The sequence below is a fragment of the Dreissena polymorpha genome, chromosome 5, assembly GCF_020536995.1.
Source record: "Dreissena polymorpha isolate Duluth1 chromosome 5, UMN_Dpol_1.0, whole genome shotgun sequence".
NCBI classification, from domain to species: Eukaryota; Metazoa; Mollusca; class Bivalvia; order Myida; family Dreissenidae; genus Dreissena; species Dreissena polymorpha.
In genome coordinates, this window is record NC_068359.1 from 89,313,682 (window position 1) to 89,328,173 (window position 14,492).

The 14,492-nt window shown below is 32.6% G+C and overlaps 1 protein-coding gene across 1 annotated transcript; it reads left to right on the plus strand.

Annotated features, from left to right (window-relative positions):
- The first annotated feature begins 5,249 nt into the window (after positions 1 to 5,249).
- On the plus strand, positions 5,250 to 11,501 carry LOC127882281 (uncharacterized). Its single transcript, XM_052430836.1, has 8 exons — positions 5,250 to 5,528; positions 5,818 to 6,147; positions 6,448 to 6,567; positions 7,743 to 7,775; positions 8,586 to 8,699; positions 8,832 to 9,209; positions 9,406 to 9,442; positions 9,584 to 11,501. Exons 1-8 carry the CDS (start codon positions 5,480 to 5,482, stop codon positions 9,615 to 9,617), a joined length of 1,095 nt encoding a protein of 364 aa, XP_052286796.1. The 5' UTR covers positions 5,250 to 5,479; the 3' UTR covers positions 9,618 to 11,501.
- The last annotated feature ends 2,991 nt before the right edge of the window (positions 11,502 to 14,492 follow it).

Below are 14,492 nucleotides of genomic sequence, written 5' to 3' on the forward strand. Positions count from 1 at the left end.
TTGAATTTGTTAGGGTAATCATTTAGTATATTGTTACCTAAACGTACGTTGAGCTGAAATAAAAAAAATCTGCAAGTGCAAAATATGAGTTGGAAAGCTTTGTTTTCATTGTATACCAAAATGTTAAAAAAGAAGTGTATAAAATGCATGAATTGCGATTGTTTCATCTAACCACCAAAAATTCGGACAGTAGAGCGAGCACGGAACTGATCTGGTCTGAATATTTGGTAAAGAACATAAAAATACACTTCAAATAAATAAAAACATGTTTTGTATTAATTGTCTATTTTTTGGTTATTTTTTCCTTGTTCAGGTACAGAAACGCATGACGCTGTCAAGCGGACCACTTGATAGAAGCAGCTGATGTTAAAACAGGTAATACTATCAGACTATTGTACGGTATATTGGCAATTAAATACATGTGTGATGCTGAATTGTGAAAGACTTTCATAATCAGGCTTAAGATACTCAAGCACTTTTCGCAAAGTAATTCAACACACAATAAACACGCAATGCGAAATACGTTTTGCATTTGTTCGATGATTTAACAAATATTTTACTGTTAAAAAACAAAACGTCCAACATGTTCTTAAAATCCAGATAGTTTAACTCAAACTAGTGTGTTTCGTCAGAGGAATTACGTCATACAACATACCTCATAAATTGCGCTAAGACTTTCATGAAAAAAGTACGGTAAGCCGGTTTTGAGAAAAAAAAGCGATTTCAAAATCAGTTCAGACGCCATTTTGTTTTAACGTTCCGGTTGCGAAATAACCGGAAGTTTGAAAATAACCGATTTTGGCACAGTGTGCCAATAATCGGTTATTTGCACAGTTGCTCAATACCGAGATTTTCACGAGTTATTCGCGAAAAAACGGCCAATTGTGTTACTAAATATAGTAACATATGCAATAACACGAAATACTTTGCTTGTCTTTTTGTTTCAGCACAGACATAACTTTACATGGCACAATGTGTACCGCAGTAACAAATTAATCAGACGAAACGACAATGTTTAACTGCTTTTATGCCTCTGGTATTTGAAGTAAACTCATGCTATATCTTAAAATGGTTGGCCTATACCTGCATCTTGTACATTAATATTTTTATTCAAGCTTAAGCCTCACTTAATTAAAGCGCCTCCGTCGCCTCTATATTTATCAGTTAATTGCCTCGATTTGTTTTTCAGAGGTTTATAGAATGGAATAGGGCGGGTACATGAACCTAATTGCTAGTGAGTAAGTCATGATGGAAATTTGATCGAGCAGGACCCCGTAACAGGACTACATAGCGAATCCTGTTCTCTAGCGGACACAATGGCTTGGATGGAATTTTGGAGCCGACAATACACCGTCAAGTAAGATCGTTGTGATTGTAAGCTGACCGGCCATCAAAGGACAACATCTAACCTTACATATTTGTGTTTGAAATGTGAACTAATTTCATAATTGTGTTTGTTTCGCCTTTACCGGACTTGTCCGTTATCATGCAAAAGCAAAATATAGCAACGTAAAATGTTTCCCATTTTGACCAGATTGCCACCTTAACTTAAGTCTAAACTACTTATTATCAATCATGTTCACTCACACATCAACATGTGAACAGGTGACGCAAATTGGTTGCCTGTTTTTAAATGGGCTACGTCAAAAAAGTGTTAACGAGTTCATGATTCATTGGTATGAAACCAGTAAAGACGGGTAACTGATTAATTTCAAAACCTTTTTTATTTATCTCCAAATTTTCGATACGTTTGCGTGTGTATGCGAGTGCGTGCGTGTGTGTGTGTGTGCGTGTGTGCCTGCGCGTGTGTGTGGATAGAACACGATTTGTTAGCTGTTACATTGACTCTTTGGAACTATTAAAATAATATACACACACATTATCAAAATTACTTAAGTCACATTATCTAACAAAATAATCATGTATTCATCACACGTTAATATATAAACAAGCCAAATTTACTATTATTGTTACAATATTTCAGGGGATATTCTTTTAATCCAGGGGTCAGTGGTTCGAGCCCAGTTGAGGGTAACTTTTTCGTTTCTTTAATTTTATTCTTGTTTTTTTTCATGGAGCTTTTAAGAATGTTAACATTTATCGATATTAAATATTTAATGACAAACTGTGTAAAGGTCCCTTTTAGATGCTTACTGAAAAATGCCAGGAGGTAAACATTTAGAACTCATTGGTTGTTTATTTGATTTACAATTGATATTGTTTATTCGCCTTGTCAGCGAGATTACTTTCAAGTTATTATCACTTTTATCTTTTTTTCAAATCATTAATAAAAAAGATAATTTAAGCTTCATTTTGGGAAAACATTGCTTAATGCATATGCATTAATTGTCATCCAAGTTCCAGAGACTCTCTTCACACGAAAAACACCATAAAATCAGAAAGTGTCGTCCTTGATTAGCTTGTTCCCATTGCACATGCTAATCAGAGTGCACAGGCTAATCTTATTTGACATGCATTAAGCCCCTTTTTCCCTAAAACAGGGTTGGCATATTAACCGGTCAATTGAGTATTGACTGGGCCGGCGGTCAATACCCGGTTAAAACCGGTCAATACTGGTCATTACTGGTCAATAGTGGTTAATTGAAAATTATAGCATTTAAACATCACAAAGGAAGACTTTAAGCTATTCTATATTGAATCAATCATTATTCTGTAATTGATAAACTTTTGTTGAGTTATTTATTGTTAAAAAATCTTTAAAGCTGAAAAAAATAAATTTATTATTTATGGAAACGGCCTCAAATACATAAGGACTAAGACAATATCTTTATCTCCGTGTATCACATCTGTTACTTGTATTACTATTACTATTAAAGTTACCATAGCATTTCACTGATCTATTGATATATCTATTTGATAAGCAGATGGACAAACAGAACTCTTGTGTTTTCTAGGGTTATAAATCTAGCCCCTAAGCCTTAATTGGTAATAAAATGCATGCCGTGTTATGTCTCTGATATTGACAATGAAGAAACATCTGCCCTAAAGGCTATTTCATATCACTCAAACAAAAGGAGATAACTTGCTTTTAATTTAATAATTACTTCTAACTTGTCACCTTTCTTTTTTTGCCTTTCATATTTTAAAGTTCAATTGATTCAATTGGTCTTCAAATGAATAAGCAATTACAGTTCTTGATTTGCCAACAAATAATGTTTTCTAATTGTAGGTCTACTCTAGACTCTTCTTTTCAAATATTTGTTTCTTTTAATATTTTTTTCTGAGTAGGTTGTTTATTTTTATATTAATAGAAAATTAAATATTTTTTCACTTAAATAAAAGAATTTAAAGAAATCTAGGCAAGAATACATGACAAATAAGGGTCGTGTCAAAAAGGTGCCATTTAAGGCCCTATAATCCGTTTTTGGTGCCCCAACCTGTATAGGGGAGAAGACTGCAAGAAGACTGTGGTGACAGTGGGGCATGGGGAACAACTAATTGTTAATCTTGTTGAATCAAGCCCAGAATTATCTGAACATTCATTAGAATTGAAAAAATAGTTCAATCGACCAAAAAATTCCAATTGACCAACTTTGACTAATTTGCAAAATTTTGAGAAATTGGTCTACACATTGCATGGACAGGTATAAAATAGTGGGTATTAATAGCTTAAGACATTATTGGCAACATGTCTGTTTACTTTATATCTTCAATATTCTTTAATTAAGCATGGAATAGTAATCAAAATTGGGGAAGTTCAATAGAACAGTATTGACCAGTAATTACCACGTTGGGAGTATTGACCGGGGCGGTTTTAACCGGTAAATACCGCCGGTTAAAACGGGGGCGTTCGAAAGCAGCCAATATGTACAGATTTCAATGATAAACAGGCCAATGTCGTCGCACAAGCTGTTAAACACTAGACTGGCCAATGTCGTCGTACAAGCTGTTTAACATTTTTGATTACATACACGCTGTCTGCAGTGTCCCAGTGGTGAAGTATAAATAGGTAGATGCGGTGGTTATCGTTCCTAGCGTAGTAAAGAGCAGAATGACTTGCAATATTCCCTCTACATTAGTTGCCCGCTAGCGCGAACAACTAAAAATCAGTGTCATTCAAAACAAGTTTTGTTGCCATCTAACAATTTTTTTTCAATGTATTTTCCATATTAGAGACATGATACATATGTGATAAAGTCCTGCAAACCATGAGTGTATTTTACAAATAATTGTAGACAGTGATTTCTTATTTAGCTGAGAATTCCAATGCTGAACCTTATGATTATAGTTCGAATACTGGATAACAATGATGTTTTGCCTATAACAATACAATGTTTTGTGATTGTTTTATCATATTATCAATGGACAATGCCTTAGTCACCACAATTGTATATTGCCTTGGTATACTAACAATCTTCTTTAGAAAAAGCAATTATACGCTGTAAGAGAAGCGTGAATTGTTAAATTATAAGGAGTCAAGTTATATCCTTTGTATAAGTGACAGCGATAAAACTCTGTTTTGTATACATGAGTATGTGTTTCAGAATCAGATTCCAAATATAGACTACAACAGTCGACTAACTTTAGAAGGAAATGTTAATTGTTCTACCGCGGTATATGTGAACGTATTTGTTTCTTTCTCAAGTGCGGTAACGGGCATTTAAATCTATAATTTGATTTGCGGTTGAATATGCTTTATTAATTTAGTGTTTTTATATTGCATTATTTAATTAAAATTGCTATACTAGGAGTTTTGATTTTTTGTTGACACGTATGTGTTTAAAGATCCTAATATTTTGTATCTGTGTTGCCCTTTTCTTTTAAATTATTCTGAACACCATGTTGATTGGAAGTAAACCTAAAATGAACAAAGCACATTAAAAATACTCTTCTACACGTCGTCCTTATCGTTCTTATATAATTACGCATTCATACGACATTCTAATTACAACGCATCGTACTTCGCTATCGTTGGTAAATGTACCATTGTATAGGGCAAACATATTTAATATATCGGATACGTATTCTGCGATAACGGGTTGTAATATTTAACCATCGTGCTATCAAGTCGTATAAAAAATAATGTGAAACTGCAGTGCAAAGTCAGTAGCAGATTTAAACTCGTTTTATCAATACGTCAGTCACAGTGCTCTTGATCCATTTAGATATGTTTTTACGATTGTCAATGCAAGGTCAAGTATCAATTCTATTACAACACTCCTAACTACCATTGTCAATGTAAAATAAAATTCCTTATATTTGTTTTTTACACGGGATTGCCGTTCGTATCTGATTTGAATAATTAAGAAGATTGAAACGGATTTTATTTCTCAATTCAGCCGGTTGATATTTATTCGGAATGCTAAACAAATATATCAATTACATATTGCATAGATCAAAGGTGTTTAAGACATGTAAATAAGTAATTATAAATACATTTGTTTGAATGGTTAACTACGCGGATATATATGAAAAATAAATAAGCAATACCAACTGAAGAAATAAACCCTAAACTGACATGAATCTCTTTACCGAATGGGTGTCATTAGTTCTAATCTCAAACTGCTGTAAGTATTGTTCAGTTCATGTTAATATTTCAATTTAACATATTAAAATATATTCGATACAATAACACACTTGTGTTCATGTGCATGCAGTAATATTTTGAAATATAACTATGTGCACATGTGTATACTTTTGTTATCTGCTCATTGCGTTTATGTTTTAACAAATGAGTATAACTATGTTAAAAACGAGATATAACGAACAACTTGAACAAACATCTTTTTGCCCTGACTTTTTCCAAAAGTGTGAGTTTTTTAGTCGTGTTATGCATGGCCCAATACACATTTGCAGGTCTGTATGGCATACGAATTCATGTTCAAATGCTGAGTCTGACGACGATAGAAGCCTCGTGTCAAGGTTCGATGACGTCTGCTATATTCTATAGAAAAACGGCAACTGGTAACACTTTCGAAAACATCGTGAAAGTGGTCAATGACGACACTGAATGTGAAACTAAGACTGTATTATCAAAGACAGCAGTGCAATGTTTGTGTAAGGACAGAAACCAAGTTCGTTGCGTAATATCAGAAATTACGTTCCATTACTCCGATGAATGGTATTGTGCCATATTTACAAACGGAAGTCTTGTTAACAGCGATAGTGTGTCCATGTCAAAACAGGGTAAAGCATCTTTTGCATTATCATTTTCCTTTTAATATATTATTCGCCAGAAATATTGAAAAAGTGTCAATATTTGAGTCGAAATATTGTGTATTTCACTGCCTTTAGCTGTTGCAATCTGACTTAAAAATACATTAACTGAATACGTAGACTCAAACAAATACTAAAGTAAATGCTGTACAATAATGTAATTGGACAAAACAACAATTGACGTTTTTAAGCACACTGTGATATAATCTGCGAGGCTATACTTGATACGGATTTCACGAGTGTGTGTGTGTGTGTGGTTTTATTTTTAAGATATAATACTTGATGTACAAGAAGTTAGTAGTTCAACTGATGCAACAACAACAGTCGAGGTATCCCCGACCATCACAGATGAGATGACAAAGTTCAACAGTATAGCCGCACAAACAGCAGGTAGTCAATATAGAGAATACTAGGTTAGTGTTGATTATGGATCAGGTTTGTCATGCGAGGCTTAGAAAACAAACAAAAAACGAGCCTATGCAGAGTGCTTTTTCGTTTTCGTGCCGAGCTTGATAAACCTGTTCTATAATCAACACTAATTTTTTATTCTATTTATCCCACTTTTTATTCAGTAAACCTTTTTATTTAGACAACTTTAGTTTAACTGGATAATTTCGCTGGATTTATGACGTCATCTTGTCGAAAAAATGACGTTAATTTGTGCCGTGGTTTATAGCAGAAATAGCAGAAATTTAATCAACGGGGCTTTTATCAACCGAATTCGCTGTAAAAGTGGGATAAATTTCATTTACGAATACATTCATCCAAATCGAAGCAATAGCAAAATAATTAAATGAAAGATGCTCGCCGAGTATGTTATTTACAGGTACACATTAACGGTTGTCAAAAACGAAAATTCTGCGTGAAAGTCCGCGTCATAAAGCAAAATTTGTAACACAACAATGGAATACATTGCATTGTTACACTACGTGTAAAATCTCATTTGTCCGAGTTCCGTTAATAAGGTTAATTCGCACAAAGTATTTCACTGGGACAAGTAATTAGTATATTGCCCGCTTGCTCCGGTCATTATTTTCTGTTAGTGCCCCTTAAGCTGTATTGGTTTGTAATCTCGGTAGCAAATGCTTTAACGAAAATACATGCTAAGTCATAGCAATGGCGTCTAGTCGCTTCGCTAGTCTTTACAAACACAAAATATATATGTTTCTTACTTAAAACTGGTTGTAATTTGTTTATGTTGAAAATTATTTTATCATGAAATGCACGTGTTTAAACGTGCTGTATAAAATAGAAATTACACACTTAATAACACAGATTTATTCGCTGAAATTCTATAAAATCCGTAATATGTATCGGCATTTGTTGTTTGAAACAAACATTATCATTTAATCAATCATACACTCAATATATATATATATATATATATATATATATATATATATATATATATATATATATATATATATATATATATATATATATATATATATATATATATAGTTTAATACCATATATGTTTTCAGCTGTTACGTTTTATACCAAATTTATGAATTATGAGTATGAAACAAGTAGTTTATTACTGAACGACTCTACAACGATTTCAGGTACGGTCGAAAATGTGACGGAAACTCCAAAGTGTAAGTAGCACAAAATAAGTTTTATATGTAAATGGACGCTTTGCTTTTTGAGAGATTGTAGGATTCCCATGCAGAACATATTACTATTTCAAGATAATGCTATACCTATTTAGGTGAAACAACAGTCTAAGGCGACACAAATCTCGTACATAAATTAAATGATCGAATATATCTTTAAAGGGGCCTTTTCACAGATTTTGGCATGTATTGAAGTTTGTCATTAAATGCTTTATATTGATAAATGTAAAAATGGGATCTAAACAAAGTCCAGTAAAAAACAATAATAACATTAAAGAAAGAACAAAAGTAATCCTCAACTGGGCTTGAACCACTGACCCCAGGACACGTTTATCGCTTAGACCACTCGGTAATCCGTGCTCATACAATGACTGATGTATTTTATACTTTATATAAGCAATCCTCGTACTATCACAAAACATAACAACAACAGAACTCTCCACATTGTTCAATCGTTTCGGGTTGCAACGCTTTATAATTTTCAGGTTTTTAAATCGTAAAAAGATTAATATAATGGATATTTTAGAGCATGTTAAATGTTCAGTATTGGTGTTTCCTCACAAATATCATAACTAAAACGAACATTTGCGAATCTTAAACAATTTTTTTAAAGTTTGTCAAATAACCAAAACGTGAAAAGGCCCCTTTAACATCATAGACATTGATTCAATGTATATTCATAGAAAATGTTTGAATGGAGCAACTTTGTTTGATTTCTAAGTAAGTTGTTTCTTTCTATTATTCGACATATGTAAATGTTAATTGTGTTAAAAGATCGATGTCACATTTCAGTTGACAAGAACGCAACCGTGTTATTCGCCAGTGTGGTCGGCGTCGGATTCGTTTTTATTGCAGCTGTTATTTCCACATCAGTGTTCGTGTACCGGAAGTGTACCACGCAGTCTGGTGTGTTCATAATATATATTTCGTTTTAATAAACTTAAGTACTATAATGTGTATACGTGAACAAGCGCAGCATTAGTAATGTTGATTGAACATTAATGTTTACATGTATAGTTTTTTTGATTTGTATTGCAGCTGTCGTCAAAATTAGGCGAACTCCGATAGCGATGTATATTACATCGATAAGTGATTGTTCTCCTGAGATCCACACCAACGCTAGACAAGGTGAACCGACAACATCACTGCAAAACATGGAGGTGCTCAATTACACGGACTCTCTTGATGGCAATTCAGAACCGAGTTCTACGGAGTCAGCTACTAGCCACTACGAAATCATCCCAACGCAATTGCAATCAGGAAAGAGTGGATCTGACGATGAACCACACATAAACATCCGATCGAGTCTCGCAGATAACACGGTCAGCAAGGAATGTTCAGGCGTGGGGATTCACCAAGGAAACATTTTCCAATCAGTTCAGATTGATACTATAGCAGATATTACTCTTATCACTGGTGCGTAAATCATTTGATAATGCGTTATTGTTTATATGTTTCAATTATATCGTTATTTGAATACGTAATTTTAAGCATACCAAGGCGCACAAATAATATGTAAATAAATAATAGTTTTGTTCAATTATCGCCTAAACAATTTGTATTATGCAGTATGATATTACAGAAAGCAGTGTAATGGCATTTTTTATTTTAGACATCGCAGAAGGAACAGAAGCTATACGAAAAAGAGGGTATGTATATTACAGTCAATTATTGGATTCATTTGGTAATGCATGTATTATTCATAAATAATGGTAAATTAATCGCATGTGTATACCAACGATTGTAATCATGAATTATGCCATATTGTGTGATATTTTTATGTTTTCCAGGTCTGATGAATTCCGTTATGAGAGCCTTATGTGAAATAGAGTTGAAAAGTCTCAAGAAAATGCGTTCCATTGTAAACAAGAAGAAATTGAAGATCTTATCAAATAGTCCATAATTTTTACTTAAAATAAAATGTTTAACTTTAAAAGCTTTATTAAGCACGTTCCCCTCAACTAAAGACATAGTATATACTCACAAACTGATTGTGAGCGATATGCTATATTTGTAATTGGTTTCTATGATAATTTTTCTACTGTGATTGACTTAATCATGCGCATTGTATCAGTCATTATTAAACAATTACATCGTAAGTACATGCAGTCTTTATATTCATGGAATGGTAAAATTATTCAACAATCTTCATAAGCTGTATTTGTAGTAAATTTATTGTGCTTCTCTTGTAAATGCAAGTGACAAAACATGTTCAAACATATTACCATTTAAATGTATATGTTTGTTTAAACAAACTTGAGCCATTGCTTTTGTTGCATACTCATTTAAATATAAAAACCGATGCTACCTTTTCCACAAGCAAAAGCTAATTTGATATCCATGAATTATAATTTATAAATACATGTAAGGTTATTTTCGTGTATAAAACAGTAAAATGATGTCAAAAGAAAATTATTTTAGCCAAATAATATAATCTTAATAATTTACTGATGACACAAAAAGCTGTTTACATCCTCTATGCTAATTGATCTAATATAATAACACTGAGTGCATTTGTGAAAACTGTTTAGACTAAGGAATTTCAAGCTGGCTAGGTTGTTTTGGCGTTGTGGATATGGCGTCTTCCTATCGACTGTGATGTCTCTTTGTAAATCCCCAAAGTTGAAGTGTGATTAAGATTATGATTAGGACAAACGATACTGGTCCTTCGCACGAAACAGACTCGAGAATGATTTCTCAATAAGCCTCAGACTTTCGACTCAATCAAGCTAAAGTAAATGCATTCAACAAGCACTCGTTATTATGTCATAAACTAATTAAACATAACTAGATTGGTGTGATGTGTCGAATTAATTTTGATTACGAGGATTATCTAGGAATTATAAGCTAAATATACAACATACTTGCAATTTGAATATTTTATAAATACAGTTATCTCACGTGGGATTCATGATATTTGGCCCCAAAGTATCGCCAGCTAAAAACTATTTCGCCACTAAAAGTTATATCAACACCAAAAAACGAGCGATTTTGTAGCCATAAATGAATCACGTCTGTACTGCACACATTTAGTTTTTAGCCATTTATTCAATTTTACTCAGTTAAAAACGTAATGTCGTGTTTTCCACATTTCTTTATTTTCACAGTCAAATAAAACGTACGGCAATTATTAATATATCGGTAGTCATACGAGCTTCTGTTTTTGTCAATCGTCTGGTTTCTAGGCTTGGCCGCTGGCTAAAAAATAAGTTAATCAAGTACATAGATGACAAGAACGCGCATAGATGATTTCTTTATAGACAGAAATGTATAGAATATTCATAGTTGTTTACAATCTATGTTTATATCCCATCAGAGTAAATCATTGGACCTAATAAAGAAAATCGCCATTGTTAATTAGTTTATTTATTGCACAATTTGATCGTCCCTGAACCTTTGTTTATCTCTGGAAACCAAAACTGTCCTTTTTTCCCCAAACAATGGATCGTGTGAAGCCCAGAGCTAGGCAAAACTGCTTCTTATATCGAAAATAAAAACTAACAAAAACACAACCAAATTAGTTTAATGGCAAAAAGGTTTTGTCAATTTCTATTTTGTTGATTTATTTTTTTAAAGATTTTTGTTACAAACATTTTGGACGCAATTAATGTTCATTTTGTACATTGCTAACATGCAATCGTATACTTTGGAGAAAATCAATGTTTTGATGTCTTTGGTTATTATTAACAATACAAATTTTACAGTTTGCTTTTGATTACGTTTAAGGACGATAAATAAGCCTAAAATCGTTTAAGAATTGCTTTTCAGTTGGTAACAAATGCAATAAATCAATTATGTTAGTGTTTTACTTACCCATCAATTTGTATTCCAAAGAAATCAACAATCGAATATTATATTGATTATTGGAGATTATTATAAAATTAAGTTATTAAATTTATTGAAGCAAAAATCTTCGCAATTAAAAACTAATCTTGCTCGATACAATGAATCCGGATTTACGCACCAAAATTTGACGGTATCTCGTAACTAAGAATGTGTTTGAAAAAAAGCACAACTTGTTGTGACTGGTTAACTTCCACATTGCCCACTTGTTTCTGGAAAACAGTAGCAGGAAACATCATAAAATGGATGCAAAAAACGTTTCTTAAGCAGATTAAACATATATTGCAAACATATTAAGTTCAATTTGCTACCAAATAATGATGTAATTTGTTTTTTTCTTTCCTTTATGTTTGTTTATAAATAAGATGCACCATTTGTCAAAAGGCTTTTATTGCTTTAAATTTCAAGGATATATCAACGCGAATAAAATTGAAGCGAGACAAATTCTTTTGAGCTGCATGTTATGTCAAAATACGTGTAAGCGGTCGAATTGTATTATTAAAATTGCTTAATTAAACCATATTTTGAAAACCTATAATTTGTCAATACAATGTGTACATGTACTAAGTACAGCGTTAAAACCGATACGCACACTAACGTTCCCAACAACAACTTCTACAAAACTAATACGTCTTTGGGCTGCGATATTGCCTAGCGCTCGTGAACTCTATTAGCATTAATTATACACTTCTGCAAGTTGGTATATTTGCTTTATATTTTTTCGAGCACATTTAAAAAGCCTTATTTAAATCTCGGTTATTACTAATTTTCTTTAAGTCGACTGTTACTTATATCATCCTAAATAAAAGGATTTGAATGTTGTGGTTTTCACTTGTATATTACCGTTAGTTTGTTAAATAGTTACATGCTACTTTTCCGGCATTTTATGAAGTTGAATGTTGAAATATAAATACATGGTTACATATTTTAATCCGTAGGATAACAATTATTGCAATTATTGAGTTAATTCATGCATATCGCACATGAGCTTTTCGAATCGCTTTTCGATCGTCTTGCGTCGCGAGTCGTGAAATATGCGTTCTGGTGAACTTTTTTTAATGACATCTCCTCCTAAACTGTTGATAAAATAGTATTTAACATGACATGAAAGAACCTTAAATGAACTTGTTTTAAGTTGTTCACGTTATTTCGTTACGATGCTTTGTATGTCTTTTGAGGTAAAATGGATATCAGAAAAGAGATTTTCATAAATATTATTCTATGATACCATACAACAGATGTTTTATATTTGGTGTGTTTTATCGAATTGTGGCCCTCTATAACTATTGTATAATACATGTTTCCTTAATAAAAACTGAGTGTATCAATTTGACACCTGATTAATACGCACTTACATAAAAATAACTGACATCATTGTTCTATTAACCGAAAGCTCCAGAGCTTTCTAATTGTGTATGCTACATCAAATAGTGGGCCTGAACCACCGTGGTCAAGAAATTCCATTGGTTCAAAATTGGCATCGCTTTGATCTATCTTTTTTCTTTTGTTTGTGGAAATAAACAAAACGCTCCAAAGGCATAATTCTGAGAACGGATGGAGTCTGGGCAGGTACGCCTGATCAGCGCACAGGAAGACGAGAGTATTTGCATGATCTGCGTGAACTTTATATTTACCATGCATAATCATAGACTCAAAGTCAATGATATACTAGGCCTAAGATTCACTTTTTATTAAGGCGGATGTAACGAACAATTATCATCCAGATATACTCAAATTTCCAGTATACTTTTCAAATCTGTATGGACAAAATATCGCAAAGGACACAATACATGAACAATCAAGAAATAGATCGTTCACCAAGAGGGAAAATGGGCAATTAATACATATGAATGATTTTCTATTCGACTTTGTTTTCACAAGATTGCAGCTTTTTAATCTTGGTCGTTTTAGCAAGATGTTTTGTCTAATATTCGAAACCACACTCCGGTACAACAGAAGATTATTCGGATCAATCAACGCGTGTCTACAAACGCAAATACTTCTTTGAATATTTGTGTATTAGCATGTTTAAATATTCACATTTGATCTGAGACGCAATGTTATGCGAACCATGGTTCTGATCAGATTCTACTTTTAAGTGGGGATTCGTTTAATTTACAGTAATATAATAATGTAGGCATATACGAGAAAGTATCTTACTATGTTCGATGAAACGTATCCCGAATACGTTGACGAACAGCAACAGTAATGATCTTAACATTTAGATAATCCAATACGTCAACAAGTTCTTTTTTTTTTCAAAACAATGGGTTACTTGTCTTAAATCAGGAACACTCATTATATTTCTTGTGTAAGGAAATAACTTACTATGCACAATATATGTTTGAAAGTAATCGTTCCTTACATTAAACCGACAATAAATGTGTCAGATGATTTACACTGATGAATAATTAAGTTTTTATTGTGTTAAACTCTGCTTTAAATCGGCGTTTCGACATAACTGCTAGTGCAGTTTCGCTTTACTTAAAATATACATCTGTACATAATTTTGTTTAATGAAGTTTTAATACGTGCAACAAAGCACATGATATCAACTTATTTTAAAGTATGTTTATCGTAATTTAAGAAAGGTTTATTTCAATAAAGGAAGTACGTATATTTTCATTGTGAACGCTCAGTGATCGGAAAAGTAAGCAGATACATGTTTTGATAATTTACTTGATCACATCCTATACCCTGTTTTCCATGTAATACAACCAACATTACTTTTTTTATATTACACATGTGTAATACAATATTTTCATTGGCTTAGTTTTCGTTTTTTGACCAATCGCATTTTGTTATTTTGCTGAAATGATGTTGGGACGTCAAATGACGTCACGAAATGTAAACAAC